At 53.7% G+C, this 18,515-nt stretch overlaps 3 protein-coding genes across 3 annotated transcripts in view; all 3 read right to left on the bottom strand.

The window, feature by feature from the left end:
• irf5 (interferon regulatory factor 5) overlaps positions 1–5,515 on the bottom strand; it is a 183,451-nt gene extending 177,936 nt beyond the window's left edge. The window contains exon 1 of the mRNA XM_083934996.1: positions 5,509–5,515. The gene's annotated coding sequence lies outside the window, so the exon portion shown is untranslated. The remainder of the gene's footprint in view (positions 1–5,508) is intronic.
• The window catches only part of mical3b (microtubule associated monooxygenase, calponin and LIM domain containing 3b), a gene marked incomplete at its 5' end in the record, with an annotated part of 42,448 nt that extends 34,101 nt beyond the window's left edge, over positions 1–8,347 (bottom strand). Inside the window, 4 exons of the mRNA XM_083935040.1 lie at positions 3,941–4,042; positions 6,652–6,768; positions 6,846–7,053; positions 8,084–8,347. Coding sequence (XP_083791166.1) covers positions 3,941–4,042; positions 6,652–6,768; positions 6,846–7,053; positions 8,084–8,347 — 691 coding nt within the window. The remainder of the gene's footprint in view (positions 1–3,940; positions 4,043–6,651; positions 6,769–6,845; positions 7,054–8,083) is intronic.
• Positions 8,348–10,946: 2,599 nt separating this feature from the next.
• Positions 10,947–18,515, bottom strand: part of svopl (SVOP-like) — a 23,675-nt gene continuing 16,106 nt past the window's right edge. The window contains exons 11-16 of the mRNA XM_083935354.1: positions 14,783–14,979; positions 14,519–14,630; positions 14,178–14,259; positions 13,687–13,776; positions 12,320–12,433; positions 10,947–11,045 (exon numbers count right to left, since the gene is read on the bottom strand). Coding sequence (XP_083791480.1) covers positions 11,034–11,045; positions 12,320–12,433; positions 13,687–13,776; positions 14,178–14,259; positions 14,519–14,630; positions 14,783–14,979 — 607 coding nt within the window. The 3' untranslated portion in view covers positions 10,947–11,033. The remainder of the gene's footprint in view (positions 11,046–12,319; positions 12,434–13,686; positions 13,777–14,177; positions 14,260–14,518; positions 14,631–14,782; positions 14,980–18,515) is intronic.

The raw sequence follows: 18,515 nt of genomic DNA, 5'->3' as shown, positions 1-18,515 counted from the left end.
TAGACACTAAAGGAGACGTTTAAGTTTAGTCTCTAAAGGAGACGGTTAAGTTTAGTCTCTAAAGGAGACGGTTAAGTTTAGTCACTAAAGGAGACGGTTAAGTTTAGACACTAAAGGAGACGGTTAAGTTTAGTCTCTAAAGGAGACGGTTAAGTTTAGTCTCTAAAGGAGACGGTTAAGTTTAGTCACTAAAGGAGACGGTTAAGTTTAGTCACTAAAGGAGACGGTTAAGTTTAGTCACTAAAGGAGACGGTTAAGTTTAGTCTCTAAAGGAGACGGTTAAGTTTAGTCACTAAAGGAGACGGTTAAGTTTAGTCACTAAAGGAGACGGTTAAGTTTAGTCTCTAAAGGAGACGGTTAAGTTTAGTCTCTAAAGGAGACGGTTAAGTTTAGTCACTAAAGGAGACGGTTAAGTTTAGTCTCTAAAGGAGACGGTTAAGTTTAGTCACTAAAGGAGACGGTTAAGTTTAGACTCTAAAGGAGACGGTTAAGTTTAGACACTAAAGGAGACGGTTAAGTTTAGTCTCTAAAGGAGACGGTTAAGTTTAGACTCTAAAGGAGACGGTTAAGTTTAGACACTAAAGGAGACGGTTAAGTTTAGTCACTAAAGGAGACGGTTAAGTTTAGTCTCTAAAGGAGACGGTTAAGTTTAGTCACTAAAGGAGACGGTTAAGTTTAGTCTCTAAAGGAGACGGTTAAGTTTAGTCACTAAAGGAGACGGTTAAGTTTAGTCACTAAAGGAGACGGTTAAGTTTAGTCACTAAAGGAGACGGTTAAGTTTAGTCACTAAAGGAGACGGTTAAGTTTAGTCTCTAAAGGAGACGGTTAAGTTTAGACCACTAAAGGAGACGGTTAAGTTTAGTCTCTAAAGGAGACGGTTAAGTTTAGTCTCTAAAGGAGACGGTTAAGTTTAGTCACTAAAGGAGACGGTTAAGTTTAGTCTCTAAAGGAGACGGTTAAGTTTAGTCTCTAAAGGAGACGGTTAAGTTTAGACACTAAAGGAGACGGTTAAGTTTAGTCACTAAAGGAGACGGTTAAGTTTAGTCTCTAAAGGAGACGGTTAAGTTTAGACACTAAAGGAGACGGTTAAGTTTAGACTCTAAAGGAGACGGTTAAGTTTAGTCTCTAAAGGAGACGGTTAAGTTTAGTCATTAAAGGAGACGGTTAAGTTTAGTCTCTAAAGGAGACGGTTAAGTTTAGTCACTAAAGGAGACGGTTAAGTTTAGTCTCTAAAGGAGACGGTTAAGTTTAGTCACTAAAGGAGACGGTTAAGTTTAGTCTCTAAAGGAGACGGTTAAGTTTAGTCTCTAAAGGAGACGGTTAAGTTTAGTCACTAAAGGAGACGGTTAAGTTTAGACGACTAAAGGAGACGGTTAAGTTTAGTCTCTAAAGGAGACGGTTAAGTTTAGTCACTAAAGGAGACGGTTAAGTTTAGACACTAAAGGAGACGGTTAAGTTTAGTCACTAAAGGAGACGGTTAAGTTTAGTCTCTAAAGGAGACGGTTAAGTTTAGTCACTAAAGGAGACGGTTAAGTTTAGTCTCTAAAGGAGACGGTTAAGTTTAGTCACTAAAGGAGACGGTTAAGTTTAGTCACTAAAGGAGACGGTTAAGTTTAGTCTCTAAAGGAGACAGTTAAGTTTAGTCTCTAAAGGAGACGGTTAAGTTTAGTCACTAAAGGAGACGGTTAAGTTTAGTCTCTAAAGGAGACGGTTAAGTTTAGTCTCTAAAGGAGATGGTTAAGTTTAGACCACTAAAGGAGACGGTTAAGTTTAGACCACTAAAGGAGACGGTTAAGTTTAGTCTCTAAAGGAGACGGTTAAGTTTAGTCTCTAAAGGAGACGGTTAAGTTTAGTCACTAAAGGAGACGGTTAAGTTTAGTCTCTAAAGGAGACGGTTAAGTTTAGTCTCTAAAGGAGATGGTTAAGTTTAGACCACTAAAGGAGACGGTTAAGTTTAGACCACTAAAGGAGACGGTTAAGTTTAGTCTCTAAAGGAGACGGTTAAGTTTAGTCACTAAAGGAGACGGTTAAGTTTAGACACTAAAGGAGACGGTTAAGTTTAGTCACTAAAGGAGACGGTTAAGTTTAGTCTCTAAAGGAGACGGTTAAGTTTAGTCACTAAAGGAGACGGTTAAGTTTAGTCTCTAAAGGAGACGGTTAAGTTTAGTCTCTAAAGGAGACGGTTAAGTTTAGTCACTAAAGGAGACGGTTAAGTTTAGTCTCTAAAGGAGACAGTTAAGTTTAGTCTCTAAAGGAGACGGTTAAGTTTAGTCACTAAAGGAGACGGTTAAGTTTAGTCTCTAAAGGAGACGGTTAAGTTTAGTCTCTAAAGGAGATGGTTAAGTTTAGACCACTAAAGGAGACGGTTAAGTTTAGACCACTAAAGGAGACGGTTAAGTTTAGTCTCTAAAGGAGACGGTTAAGTTTAGTCTCTAAAGGAGACGGTTAAGTTTAGTCACTAAAGGAGACGGTTAAGTTTAGTCTCTAAAGGAGACGGTTAAGTTTAGTCTCTAAAGGAGATGGTTAAGTTTAGACCACTAAAGGAGACGGTTAAGTTTAGACCACTAAAGGAGACGGTTAAGTTTAGTCTCTAAAGGAGACGGTTAAGTTTAGTCTCTAAAGGAGACGGTTAAGTTTAGTCACTAAAGGAGACGGTTAAGTTTAGTCTCTAAAGGAGACGGTTAAGTTTAGTCTCTAAAGGAGACGGTTAAGTTTAGTCACTAAAGGAGACGGTTAAGTTTAGACACTAAAGGAGACGGTTAAGTTTAGTCACTAAAGGAGACGGTTAAGTTTAGTCTCTAAAGGAGACGGTTAAGTTTAGTCACTAAAGGAGACGGTTAAGTTTAGTCTCTAAAGGAGACGGTTAAGTTTAGTCACTAAAGGAGACGGTTAAGTTTAGTCACTAAAGGAGACGGTTAAGTTTAGTCTCTAAAGGAGACGGTTAAGTTTAGTCTCTAAAGGAGACGGTTAAGTTTAGACACTAAAGGAGACGGTTAAGTTTAGACACTAAAGGAGACGGTTAAGTTTAGTCTCTAAAGGAGACGGTTAAGTTTAGTCTCTAAAGGAGACGGTTAAGTTTAGTCTCTAAAGGAGACGGTTAAGTTTAGTCTCTAAAGGAGATGGTTAAGTTTAGACCACTAAAGGAGACGGTTAAGTTTAGACCACTAAAGGAGACGGTTAAGTTTAGTCTCTAAAGGAGACGGTTAAGTTTAGTCTCTAAAGGAGACGGTTAAGTTTAGTCACTAAAGGAGACGGTTAAGTTTAGTCTCTAAAGGAGACGGTTAAGTTTAGTCACTAAAGGAGACGGTTAAGTTTAGACACTAAAGGAGACGGTTAAGTTTAGTCACTAAAGGAGACGGTTAAGTTTAGTCTCTAAAGGAGACGGTTAAGTTTAGTCACTAAAGGAGACGGTTAAGTTTAGTCTCTAAAGGAGACGGTTAAGTTTAGTCACTAAAGGAGACGGTTAAGTTTAGTCTCTAAAGGAGACGGTTAAGTTTAGACACTAAAGGAGACGGTTAAGTTTAGTCTCTAAAGGAGACGGTTAAGTTTAGTCTCTAAAGGAGACGGTTAAGTTTAGTCACTAAAGGAGACGGTTAAGTTTAGTCTCTAAAGGAGACGGTTAAGTTTAGTCTCTAAAGGAGATGGTTAAGTTTAGACCACTAAAGGAGACCGTTAAGTTTAGACCACTAAAGGAGACGGTTAAGTTTAGTCTCTAAAGGAGACGGTTAAGTTTAGTCACTAAAGGAGACGGTTAAGTTTAGTCTCTAAAGGAGACGGTTAAGTTTAGTCTCTAAAGGAGACGGTTAAGTTTAGTCTCTAAAGGAGACGGTTAAGTTTAGACCACTAAAGGAGACCGTTAAGTTTAGACCACTAAAGGAGACGGTTAAGTTTAGTCTCTAAAGGAGACGGTTAAGTGACGGTTAAATTCAGACCACTCTACCTGGAAGTGTGTTCCTGCGTCCGTCCGCTCCGATGATGACGTCAAACTGCAGCTGGTTGAGAGGATGAGACTTTGGACTCACCTCCATCCTCCAGCCCACCTCTGCACCGGGACCAGGACCACACGAGGACCAGGGTCACACGAGGACCAGGGGCACACGAGGACCAGGGACACACGAGGACCAGGGACACAAGAGGACCAGGGACACACGAGGACCAGGGACACAAGAGGACCAGGGACACACGAGGACCAGGGACACACGAGGACCAGGGACACACGAGGACCAGGGACACACAGGGACCAGGGACACACGAGGACCAGGGTCACACGAGGACCAGGGTCACACGAGGACCAGGGACACACAGGGACCAGGGACACACGAGGACCAGGGTCACACGAGGACCAGGGACACACGAGGACCAGGGACACAAGAGGACCAGGGACACACGAGGACCAGGGTCACACGAGGACCAGGGACACACGAGGACCAGGGACACACGAGGACCAGGACCACACGAGGACCAGGGACACACGAGGACCAGGGACACAAGAGGACCAGGGACACACGAGGACCAGGACCACACGAGGACCAGGGACACACGAGGACCAGGGACACAAGAGGACCAGGGACACACGAGGACCAGGGTCACACGAGGACCAGGGACACACGAGGACCAGGGACACACGAGGACCAGGACCACACGAGGACCAGGGACACACGAGGACCAGGGTCACACGAGGACCAGGGACACACGAGGACCAGGGACACACGAGGACCAGGACCACACGAGGACCAGGGACACACGAGGACCAGAGACACACGAGGACCAGGGACACACGAGGACCAGGGACACACGAGGACCAGGGTCACACGAGGACCAGGGACACACAAGGACCAGGGACACACGAGGACCAGGGTCACACAAGGACCAGGGACACACGAGGACCAGGGTCACACGAGGACCAGGGACACACGAGGACCAGGGACACAAGAGGACCAGGGTCACAAGAGGACCAGGGTCACACGAGGACCAGGGACACAACAGGACCAGGACCACACGAGGACCAGGACCACACGAGGACCAGGACCACACGAGGACCAGGGACACACGAGGACCAGGGACACACGAGGACCAGGGACACAAGAGGACCAGGGACACACGAGGACCAGGGACACAAGGGGACCAGGGACACACGAGGACCAGGGACACACGAGGACCAGGGTCACACGAGGACCAGGGACACACAGGGACCAGGGACACACGAGGACCAGGGACACAAGAGGACCAGGGACACACGAGGACCAGGGACACACGAGGACCAGGGACACAAGAGGACCAGGGTCACACGAGGACCAGGGACACACGAGGACCAGGGACACACGAGGACCAGGGACACACGAGGACCAGGGTCACACGAGGACCAGGGGGACAAGAGGACCAGGGACACACGAGGACCAGGGACACAAGAGGACCAGGGGGACAAGAGGACCAGGGACACACAGGGACCAGGGACACACGAGGACCAGGGACACACAAGGACCAGGGTCACACGAGGACCAGGGACACACGGGGACCAGGGACACAAGAGGACACACGAGGACCAGGGACACACGAGGACCAGGGACACACGAGGACCAGGGACACAACAGGACCAGGGACATACGAGGACCAGGGTCACAAGAGGACCAGGGAGACAAGAGGACCAGGGACACAAGAGGACCAGGGACACACAAGGACCAGGGACACACGAGGACCAGGGACACACGAGGACCAGGGACACACAAGGACCAGGGTCACAAGAGGACCAGGGACACAAGAGGACCAGGGACACACAGGGACCAGGGACACACGAGGACCAGGGACACACGAGGACCAGGGACACACAAGGACCAGGGTCACAAGAGGACCAGGGACACACGAGGACCAGGGGGACAAGAGGACCAGGGACACAAGAGGACCAGGGTCACACAAGGACCAGGGACACACGAGGACCAGGGACACACGAGGACCAGGGACACACAAGGACCAGGGTCACAAGAGGACCAGGGACACACAAGGACCAGGGACACACGAGGACCAGGGACACACGAGGACCAGGGGGACAAGAGGACCAGGGACACAAGAGGACAGGAGGACAGGTTCAAGTTCAAACCTTTCAACACTTCACATTTGAATTTCCACCTGAAAAAAGTTTCCTTTAACGCTAGCTTCTGGCCTGATGCTAAATGAAGCTAACACTAGCTTCTGGCCTGATGCTAAATTAAGCTAATGCTAGCTTCTGTCCTGATGCTAAATGAAGCTAACACTAGCTTCTGTCCTGATGCTAAATGAAGCTAACACTAGCTTCTGTCCTAACGCTTAATGAAGCTAACACTAGCTTCTGTCCTGATGCTAAATGAAGCTAACACTAGCTTCTGGCCTGATGCTAAATTAAGCTAATGCTAGCTTCTGTCCTGATGCTAAATGAAGCTAACGCTAGCTTCTGTCCTGATGCTAAATGAAGCTAACGCTACATGTGGGTAAAAAAGCTCCAACGTTCCCCGGTCACAAACAGAGCGGGAACATGGACCCGGGGAACCCCAGACCCGGGGCACCCTGGACCCGGGGCACCTCAGACCCGGGGAACCCCAGACCTGGGGAACCCCAGACCTGGGGCACCCCGGCCCGCTCCGTCTGCAGCCGGGTCTTTAACAGAACCGCGGCTCTCACTGTGTCTGTGCTGGTCCTGCGGCGGCTCCACCAGGTTCTTGAACTCCACGTTGACGTGGACTTCGACCCCGACGAGCAGAGCGACCTTCAGCAGGACCAGCTGCAGCTGCCGGATACCTGCAGAGAGGAGGGGGCGGGGCTCAGTGCAGGGTCACGACTCCTGACGGGACACGCGTGACGGGGGGCGGACTCACTGATGTGGTCGATGGAGCCGGCGCAGAACTTCCCGTAGAACTTTTTGGCGCCGAGGCCCCGAAGGTCGTGGATGGTGAAGGGCCACAGGTGCAGCACGTTGTTCCTGGAGAACGAGTCCCTCTTCTCCAGCAGCACCACCCGGGCCCCCATGAAGCTCAGCTCCACCGCGGCCCTCAGACCGCAGGGGCCCGCCCCGATGATCACACACTGGCCAATCAGAGAGCAGACACACGACCAATCAGAGAGCAGACACACGACCAATCAGAGAGGAGACACACGACCAATCAGAGAGGAGACACACGACCAATCAGAGAGGAGACACACGACCAATCAGAGAGGAGACACACCGACCAATCAGAGAGGAGACACACCGACCAATCAGAGAGGAGACACACGACCAATCAGAGAGGAGACACACGACCAATCAGAGAGAGAGGAGACACACGACCAATCAGAGAGGAGACACACGGCCAATCAGAGAGGAGACACACGACCAATCAGAGACCAGACACACGACCAATCAGAGAGGAGACACACGACCAATCAGAGAGGAGACACACGACCAATCAGAGACCAGACACACGACCAATCAGAGAGGAGACACATGACCAATCAGAGAGGAGACACACGACCAATCAGAGAGGAGACACATGACCAATCAGAGAGCAGACACACGACCAATGAGAGAGGAGACACACGGCCAATCAGAGCGCGGAGACACCGACCAATCAGAGTGGAGACACACGACCAATCAGAGAGGAGACACACGACCAATCAGAGAGAAGACACACGACCAATCAGAGACCAGACACACGACCAATCAGAGAGAAGACACACGACCAATCAGAGACCAGACACACGACCAATCAGAGAGGAGACACACGACCAATCAGAGAGCAGACACACGGACCAATCAGAGACCAGACACACGACCAATCAGAGAGGAGACACCGACCAATCAGAGAGCAGACACACGGACCAATCAGAGAGGAGACACATGACCAATCAGAGAGCAGACACACGGACCAATCAGAGAGCAGACACACGACCAATCAGAGAGGAGACACCGACCAATCAGAGAGGAGACACACGACCAGTCAGAGAGGAGACACACGACCAATCAGAGAGCAGACACACGACCAATCAGAGAGCAGACACACGACCAATCAGAGAGAAGACACACGGCCAATCAGAGAGCAGACACACCGACCAATGGGAGAGCGTGGCGGGCTGTTACCGTGGCGTTGTGGCAGACCCGGGCCCTCAGGTACTCGGGCTGGGCCGCGCGGCGCTCCAGTTTGGCCCAGAGGGCGTTGGCCCTCCAGTAGCTGAGGCGCGTCCTGATTGGCCGGTACAGCGGGCGCTCGGTGGCGCTGCGGCCCAGCTTCAGGTGGTCGCAGAGCCGGCTGAAGGACGCCAGCGCCGCCCTGCAGGTCGACGCCGTCACAAACTCGTCAAACAGCTCCTGCGCTCGGCATTCTGGGTACAACTCGTCTCCCATGGCGACCCCCGAGGCTGCAGGGCACCATGGGAAGGGCGTCACCTGATGATGATGTCACACACAGACTCCAGCTCGCCGCCCGATCTCTGAGCGGCGCCCGATCTGTGAGCGGCGCCCGATCTCTGGAACGCAAACGCACAATTTAACGCTTTGATATGATTTATATTTAATAACAGTCTGACCTCATGATGATGTCACTGGGCAAGTCACATGACCCGTGTGTGTGTGTGTGTGTGTGTGTGTGTGTTTGCATCCACACACACACACACACACAGACACACACAGACACACACACACACACACAGACACACACACACACACAGACACACACACACACACACACAGACAGACACACACACACAGACACACACACAGACAGACACACACACACACACACACAGACACACACAGACAGACAGACAGACAGACAGACACACACACACACACAGACACACACACACACAGACACACAGACACACACACACAGACACACACACAGACACACACACACACACAGACACACAGACAGACACAGACAGACACAGACACACACACACACACACACAGACAGACACAGACAGACACAGACACACACACAGACACACACACAGACACACACACACACACAGACACACACACACACACACAGACAGACAGACACACACACAGACACACACACAGACACACACACACACAGTTATAATGTAGAGATGTAAATCAGTGTGTACTCACGTCTCAGAGTTTCTCTCCTTCTGCAGCCAGACAACATCTAATCCACTGTAATCACACACACACACACACCTCTCTCTCTCACACACACACACACTCACACACACACACACACACACACACACACTTACACAGTCTGAGGTCAGGGGGCGGGGTCAGCAGACAGCAGGCTCCGCCCCCTGGAGTCAGACTAATCTGTCGGTGTGTCGGAGCTAACGAGCTTAAGGATCAGGAGCACAGATCCCCACAGGCCACGCCCCCACATAGCAGACCACGCCCCCGCACACCAGGCCCCGCCCCCACGCCCTCCTGACCTGAGACCACGCCCCCTCACACCTGCCTGACCCTCTGTACCTGAGACCACGCCCCCCCACACCTGCCTGACCTCCTGCACCTGCACCCAGGGACAGATGTGGTCTCTGTTGAGGCGTCCATAAAGGCTCTGATGGGCCCCTGGTCTTAATCTGGGCCCCTGGTCTTAATCTGGGCCCCTGGTCTTGATCTGGGCCCCTGGTCTTGATCTGGGCCCCTGGTCTTGATCTGGGCCCCTGGTCGACTCCCGGATGGTACAGCCGGTGACTGTCCCCGTCTCCGGGATGGTACGGCCGGCAGAGGTCACGTGGCCTGAGGAGGCTCCAGCGCTGAAGTCCATGACGAGGTTCAGGATCTCCTCAGGAACGTGGGGCCTCAGTGCTGCTGATGGATCCGTACGCCTTGGTTAAGTCGAGCCTCCGGGATCAGCTGCATCACCACTGCTGTGGGGTCCAGACCCCCTTCCTGTGGGGTCCAGACCCCCTTCCTGTGGGATCCAGACCCCCTTCCTTTGGGGTCCAGACCCCCTTCCTGTGGGACCCAGACCCCTTCCTTTGGGACCCAGACCCCTTCCTGTGGGGTCCAGACCCCTTCCTTTGGGACCCAGACCCCTTCCTGTGGGGTCCAGACCCCCTTCCTGTGGGACCCAGACCCCTTCCTCTGGGGTCCAGACCCCTTCCTTTGGGGTCCAGACCCCTTCCTGTGGGGTCCAGACCCCCTTCCTGTGGGGTCCAGACCCCTTCCTCTGGGGTCCAGACCCCTTCCTCTGGGGTCCAGACCCCTTCCTCTGGGGTCCAGACCTCTTCGCCGTGCCTCCGCTGGGCGGCGACTCACCCTCTCTTCCACAGGCGTTTAAGAATCCGTGGGCGCTCGTAGACCTCGTAGGGTTCACCGCTGGGGCAGGTTTAAACCGCTGAGGACCCGGCTCGGAGCCCTGGGGGACGCCACAGGGGACGCCCTGGGGGACGCCACAGGGGGGACGCCCTGGGGGACGCCACGGGGGGACGCCCTGGGGGACGCCACAGGGGGGACGCCCTGGGGGACGCCACGGGGGGACGCCCTGGGGGACACCATGGGGGGACGCCACAGGGGGGACGCCCTGGGGGACGCCCTGGGGGACGCCACGGGGGACGCCCTGGGGGACGCCCTGGGGGACGCCAGGAGCTACAACCAAACACGCTCCTGTTTCCTCCCCGATCAGATCAAAGAGTTTCATTTTTATCTTTTCAACACGTTCAGAACATTTAATTGTTAATAACGATGACATCATTATTATCAAAGTCATCATTATTAACGACATCATTATTAATAACGATGACATCATCATTAACGATGACATCATTAATGATGACATCATCATCACAGGATCAAAGGTTTAAAGCATAAATGTTTCATCATTGTTTGTTTTATTAACTTCATTATTAATAAAATTAAAGACGAACAAACAAAACTTTTTAAAGTAAAGTTTTAATCTTTTTATGAGATTTTTCTTATTTATTATAAATATTTTCTGTTTTTACAGAAATGAATAAAAAGTGAAACTATAAAAAGATTTAAACAGAAAACAAATCAAAGCTTCATGAAACAGAAACAAGTTTAATATTTTTACATTAAAAAAACATCAGCAACAGTTTCAGAGACGACGTCACGAAGTTTGCTGCAAAAGAGCCAAACGACAAGTTTACAGGGTTACCATGACAACCACAGCAACAACAACAACAACAACAAGGGTTTACAGGGTTACCATGACAACCACAACAACAACAACAAGTTTACAGGGTTACCATGACAACGACAACAACAACAACAACAAAGACAACAACAAAGGGTTTACAGGGTTACCATGACAACAACAGCAACAACAAGGGTTTACAGGGTTACCATGACAACAACAGCAACAACAACAAGTTTACAGGGTTACCATGACAACGACTACAACAACAACAACAACAACAAGGGTTTACAGGGTTACCATGACAACCACAACAACAACAACAAGTTTACAGGGTTACCATGACAACGACTACAACAACAACAACAACAACAACAAAGGGTTTACAGGGTTACCATGACAACAACAGCAACAACAAGAGTTTACAGGGTTACCATGACAACAACAGCAACAACAAGGGTTTACAGGGTTACCATGACAACAACAACGATAACGACAACAACAACATCAACAACAAAGACAACAACAACAACAACAACAACAATCATAACAACAACAACAACAAAGGTTTACAGGGTTACCATGACAACAACAACAACAATCATAACAACAACAACAACAAGGGTTTACAGGGTTACCATGACAACAACAACGATAACGACAACAACAACATCAACAACAAAGACAACAACAACAACAACAACAACAATCATAACAACAACAACAAAGGTTTACAGGGTTACCATGACAACAACAACAACAACGACAACAACAACAACAACAATCATAACAACAACAACATCAACAACAACAAGGGTTTACAGGGTTACCATGACGACAACAACAACAACAACAACAAAGGGTTTACAGGGTTACCATGACGACAACAACAACAACAACAACAACAAAGGGTTTACAGGGTTACCATGACAACGACAACAACAACAATCATAACAACAACAACAACATCAACAACAACAACAAGGGTTTACAGGGTTACCATGACAACAACAACAATCATAACAACAACAACAAAGGTTTACAGGGTTACCATGACAACAACAACGACAACAACAACAACAACAATCATAACAACAACAACATCAACAACAACAACAAGGGTTTACAGGGTTACCATGACAACAACAACAATCATAACAACAACAACAAAGGTTTACAGGGTTACCATGACAACAACAACGATAACAACAACAACACCGACGACAACAACAACAACAACACACGTGTTGGTGTCTCACCAGCAGAGCTCGTCCTCTCGTCTCGATCGGCAGCAGGAAGTTTCCCAGAGCGCAGACGAAACACGCCACAGCGAACGGGCTCAGCGCCAGGATCACCGACTGGGACATCAGCACCTGAAGTACACACGCAGTCACCACCTGAGACTCACCTGAGACTCACACCTGAGACTCACCTGAGACACACACCTGAGACTCACCTGAGACTCACACCTGAGACTCACCTGAGACTTACACCTGAGACACACACCTGAGACACACCTGAGACTCACACCTGAGACTCACCTGAGACACACACCTGAGACTCACACCTGAGACTCACCTGAGACACACACCTGAGACTCACACCTGAGACGCACCTGAGACACACACCTGAGACACACACCTGAGACTCACACCTGAGACTCACCTGAGACACACACCTGAGACTCACACCTGAGACGCACCTGAGACACACACCTGAGACTCACACCTGAGACACACACCTGAGACTCACCTGAGACACACACCTGAGACTCACACCTGAGACTCACCTGAGACACACACCTGAGACTCACACCTGAGACGCACCTGAGACACACACCTGAGACACACACCTGAGACACACCTGAGACTCACACCTGAGACACACACCTGAGACTCACCTGAGACACACACCTGAGACACACACCTGAGACTCACCTGAGACTCACACCTGAGACGCACCTGAGACACACACCTGAGACTCACCTGAGACACACACCTGAGACGCACCTGAGACTCACACCTGAGACTCACCTGAGACTCACCTGAGACACACCTGAGACACACCTGAGACTCACACCTGAGACACACCTGAGACACACCTGAGACTCACCTGAGACACACCTGAGACACACCTGAGACTCACCTGAGACACCTGAGACACACCTGAGACTCACCTGAGACTCACACCTGAGACTCACACCTGAGACACACACCTGAGACGCACACCTGAGACACACCTGAGACACCTGAGACACACCTGAGACTCACACCTGAGACTCACCTGAGACACACCTGAGACTCACACCTGAGACTCACCTGAGACTCACCTGAAACACACCTGAGACACACCTGAGACACACCTGAGACTCACCTGAGACTCACCTGAGACACACCAGAGACACACCTGAGACTCACCTGAGACACACCTGAGACACACCTGAGACACACCTGAGACTCACCTGAGACACCTGAGACACACCTGAGACTCACCTGAGACACCTGAGACTCACACCTGAGACTCACCTGAGACACACCTGAGACTCACCTGGAGTCTCACCTGGAGTCTCACCTGGAGTCTCACCTGGAGTCTAACCTGTGACTCACCTGCAGGACACTGAACGCACCTGAGCGATGAACGGAGCGATCATTCCTCCGATGCGACTGAACGACGTACAGAAGCCCATCCCCAAAGAGCGAGCGACGGTGGGATACACCTGAGACACACACACACACACACGTTACATGAGACACACACACACACACACACACACACACGTTACATGAGACACACACACACACACACACACACACACACGTTACATGAGACACACACACGTTACATGAGACACACACACACCTGAGACACACACACACACACACACACACACACACACCTGTTACATGAGACACACACACAAACACACGTTACATGAGACACACACACAAACACACGTTACATGAGACACACACACACACACACGTTACATGAGACACACACACACCTGAGACACACACACACACACACACACACACACACACACACACACACACACACACACACACACACACACACACACACACACACACACACACACACACACACACACACACACACCTCAGCGGTGTAAATGTAAACCACATTGAAGTTCATGGCGACCAGCGAGCGCAGCAGGAACAGCAGAACCGTGAAGCCCAACCTGGGGACAGAACCGGGACCAGGGGTCAAGGACCAGGACCAGGACCAGGGGTCAAGGACCAGGACCAGGACCAGGGGTCAAGGACCAGGACCAGGGGTCAAGGACCTGGACCAGGACCAGGGGTCAAGGACCTGGACCAGGACCAGGACCAGGACCAGGGGTCAAGGACCTGGACCAGGACCAGGACCAGGACCAGGGGTCAAGGACCTGGACCAGGACCAGGTCTCACTGGACCTGGACCTGTAAGTGAGACCCTCACATGGTGGAGCAGACGTTGAGCAGCATGAAGAAGATGGCCGCCGTCAGCTGCAGGACGCTCAGACTCGTCTTACGCCCGAACACGTTCAGCAGGCCGATGTTGATGGGGACCACTGGGGGTCGGAGGGCAACATCAGACCATCAGGGGGGTCAGGGGGGGCGGAGGACAACATCAGACCATCAGGGGGGTCAGGGGGGACAGAGGACAACATCAGACCATCAGGGGGGTCAGGGGGGGCGGAGACAGGGGGGACGGAGGACTCACGTGCGACCTCGCCCAGGCAGCTGATGAGCAGCGTCTCGTAGTCGGTGCGTTGGAAGGGGATGCAGTAGCACAGTCCGTCCTGATGGCGGTGTTTGACCCGGTGCTCCGGATCCGGGTTCGTCACACACAGCAGGTTCTTCTCCAGCAGCTCCGAACTGCCCAGAACCGAGCCGTAGTACGCGAAGGACGCCACGAACCTGAGGGACGGGAGACGCCACAGACAGGGTCAGGGTCAGTGACGGGGGACCTCAGGGTCAGGGTCAGTGACGGGGGACCTCAGGGTCAGGGTCAGTGACGGGGGACCTCAGGGTCAGGGTCAGTGACGGGGGACCTCAGGGTCAGGGTCAGTGACGGGGGACCTCAGGGTCAGGGTCAGTGACGGGGGACCTCAGGGTCAGGGTCAGTGACGGGGACCTCAGGGTCAGGGTCAGTGACGGGGGACCTCAGGGTCAGGGTCAGTGACGGGGGACCTCAGGGTCAGGGTCAGTGACGGGGGACCTCAGGGTCAGGGTCAGTGACGGGGGACCTCAGGGTCAGGGTTAGTGACGGGGGACCTCAGGGTCAGGGTCAGTGACGGGGACCTCAGGGTCAGGGTTAGTGACGGGGACCTCAGGGTCAGGGTCAGTGACGGGGGACCTCAGGGTCAGGGTCAGTGACGGGGACCTCAGGGTCAGGGTCAGTGACGGGGGACCTCAGGGTCAGGGTCAGTGACGGGGACCTCAGGGTCAGGGTCAGTGACGGGGGACCTCAGGGTTAGTGACGGGGGACCTCAGGGTCAGGGTTAGTGACGGGGGACCTCAGGGTCAGGGTCAGTGACGGGGACCTCAGGGTCAGGGTCAGTGACGGGGACCTCAGGGTCAGGGTTAGTGACGGGGGACCTCAGGGTCAGGGTTAGTGACGGGGGACCTCAGGGTCAGTGACGGGGGGCCTCAGGGTTAGTGACGGGGGACCTCAGGGTCAGGGTCAGTGACGGGGGACCTCAGGGTCAGGGTCAGTGACGGGGGACCTCAGGGTCAGGGTCAGTGACGGGGGACCTCAGGGTTAGTGACGGGGGACCTCAGGGTCAGGGTTAGTGACGGGGGACCTCAGGGTCAGGGTTAGTGACGGGGGACCTCAGGGTCAGTGACGGGGGGCCTCAGGGTTAGTGACGGGGGACCTCAGGGTCAGGGTCAGTGACGGGGGACCTCAGGGTCAGGGTCAGTGACGGGGGGCCTCAGGGTCAGGGTCAGTGACGGGGGACCTCAGGGTCAGGGTCAGTGACGGGGGACCTCAGGGTCAGGGTCAGTGACGGGGGACCTCAGGGTCAGGGTCAGTGACGGGGGACCTCAGGGTCAGGGTCAGTGACGGGGGACCTCAGGGTCAGGGTTAGTGACGGGGGACCTCAGGGTCAGGGTTAGTGACGGGGGACCTCAGGGTCAGGGTTAGTGACGGGGGACCTCAGGGTCAGGGTCAGTGACGGGGGACCTCAGGGTCAGGGTTAGTGCGGGGAACCTCAGGGTCAGGGTTAGTGACGGGGACCTCAGGGTCAGTGACGGGGAACCTCAGGGTCAGGGTCAGTGACGGGGGACCTCAGGGTTAGTGACGGGGGACCTCAGGGTCAGGGTTAGTGACGGGGGACCTCAGGGTCAGGGTTAGTGACGGGGAACCTCAGGGTCAGTGACGGGGAACCTCAGGGTCAGGGTCAGTGACGGGGGACCTCAGGGTCAGGGTCAGGGTTAGTGACGGGGGACCTCAGGGTCAGGGTCAGTGACGGGGGACCTCAGGGTCAGGGTTAGTGACGGGGACCTCAGGGTCAGGGTCAGGGTTAGTGACGGGGGACCTCAGGGTCAGGGTTAGTGACGGGGACCTCAGGGTCAGTGACGGGGAACCTCAGGGTCAGGGTCAGTGACGGGGGACCTCAGGGTCAGGGTCAGTGACGGGGGACCTCAGGGTCAGGGTCAGTGACGGGGGACCTCAGGGTCAGGGTCAGTGACGGGGAACCTCAGGGTCAGGGTCAGTGACGGGGGACCTCAGGGTCAGGGTCAGTGACGGGGGACCTCAGGGTCAGGGTTAGTGACGGGGGACCTCAGGGTCAGGGTCAGTGACGGGGGACCTCAGGGTCAGGGTCAGTGACGGGGGACCTCAGGGTCAGGGTTAGTGACGGGGGACCTCAGGGTCAGGGTTAGTGACGGGGGACCTCAGGGTCAGGGTTAGTGACGGGGGACCTCAGGGTCAGGGTTAGTGACGGGGGACCTCAGGGTCAGGGTCAGTGACGGGGGACCTCAGGGTCAGGGTCAGTGACGGGGGACCTCAGGGTCAGGGTCAGTGACGGGGGACCTCAGGGTCAGGGTCAGTGACGGGGGACCTCAGGGTCAGGGTTAGTGACGGGGACCTCAGGGTCAGGGTTAGTGACGGGGACCTCAGGGTCAGGGTTAGTGACGGGGGACCTCAGGGTCAGGGTTAGTGACGGGGACCTCAGGGTCAGGGTTAGTGACGGGGGACCTCAGGGTCAGGGTTAGTGACGGGGACCTCAGGGTCAGGGTTAGTGACGGGGGACCTCAGGGTCAGGGTTAGTGACGGGGACCTCAGGGTCAGTGACGGGGGACCTCAGGGTCAGGGTTAGTGACGGGGGACCTCAGGGTCAGGGTCAGTGACGGGGGACCTCAGGGTCAGGGACGGGGACCTCAGGGTCAGGGTCAGGGACGGGGGACCTCAGGGTCAGGGACGGGGACCTCAGGGTCAGGGTCAGTGACGGGGGACCTCAGGGTCAGGGTTAGTGACGGGGACCTCAGGGTCAGGGTCAGTGACGGGGGACCTCAGGGTCAGGGTCAGTGACGGGGAACCTCAGGGTCAGGGTCAGTGACGGGGGACCTCAGGGTCAGGGTCAGTGACGGGGACCTCAGGGTCAGGGTCAGGGTCAGTGACGGGGGACCTCAGGGTCAGGGTCAGTGACGGGGGACCTCAGGGTCAGGGTTAGTGACGGGGGACCTCAGGGTCAGGGTTAGTGACGGGGGACCTCAGGGTCAGGGTTAGTGACGGGGGACCTCAGGGTCAGGGTCAGGGTTAGTGACGGGGGACCTCAGGGTCAGGGTTAGGGACGGGGGACCTCAGGGTCAGGGTCAGTGACGGGGGACCTCAGGGTCAGGGTCAGTGACGGGGGACCTCAGGGTCAGGGTCAGTGACGGGGAACCTCAGGGTCAGGGTCAGTGACGGGGGACCTCAGGGTCAGGGTCAGTGACGGGGGACCTCAGGGTCAGGGTCAGTGACGGGGGACCTCAGGGTCAGGGTCAGGGTCAGTGACGGGGGACCTCAGGGTCAGGGTTAGTGACGGGGGACCTCAGGGTCAGTGACGGGGACCTCAGGGTCAGGGTCAGTGACGGGGACCTCAGGGTCAGGGTTAGTGACGGGGAACCTCAGGGTCAGGGTCAGTGACGGGGGACCTCAGGGTCAGGGTCAGTGACGGGGGCCTCAGGGTCAGGGTCAGTGACGGGGGCCTCAGGGTCAGGGTTAGTGACGGGGGACCTCAGGGTCAGGGTTAGTGACGGGGAACCTCAGGGTCAGGGTTAGTGACGGGGAACCTCAGGGTCAGGGTTAGTGACGGGGGACCTCAGGGTCAGGGTCAGTGACGGGGACCTCAGGGTCAGGGTCAGTGACGGGGGACCTCAGGGTCAGGGTCAGTGACGGGGGACCTCAGGGTCAGGGTCAGTGACGGGGGACCTCAGGGTCAGGGTCAGTGACGGGGGACCTCAGGGTC

Source organism: Echiichthys vipera (genome assembly GCF_963691815.1).
Source record: "Echiichthys vipera genome assembly, chromosome: 20".
In the NCBI taxonomy this organism is placed as follows: Eukaryota; Metazoa; Chordata; class Actinopteri; order Perciformes; family Trachinidae; genus Echiichthys; species Echiichthys vipera.
The sequence above is the reverse complement of the archived record's forward strand: the minus strand, read 5'-3'. Positions and strand labels throughout refer to the sequence as shown.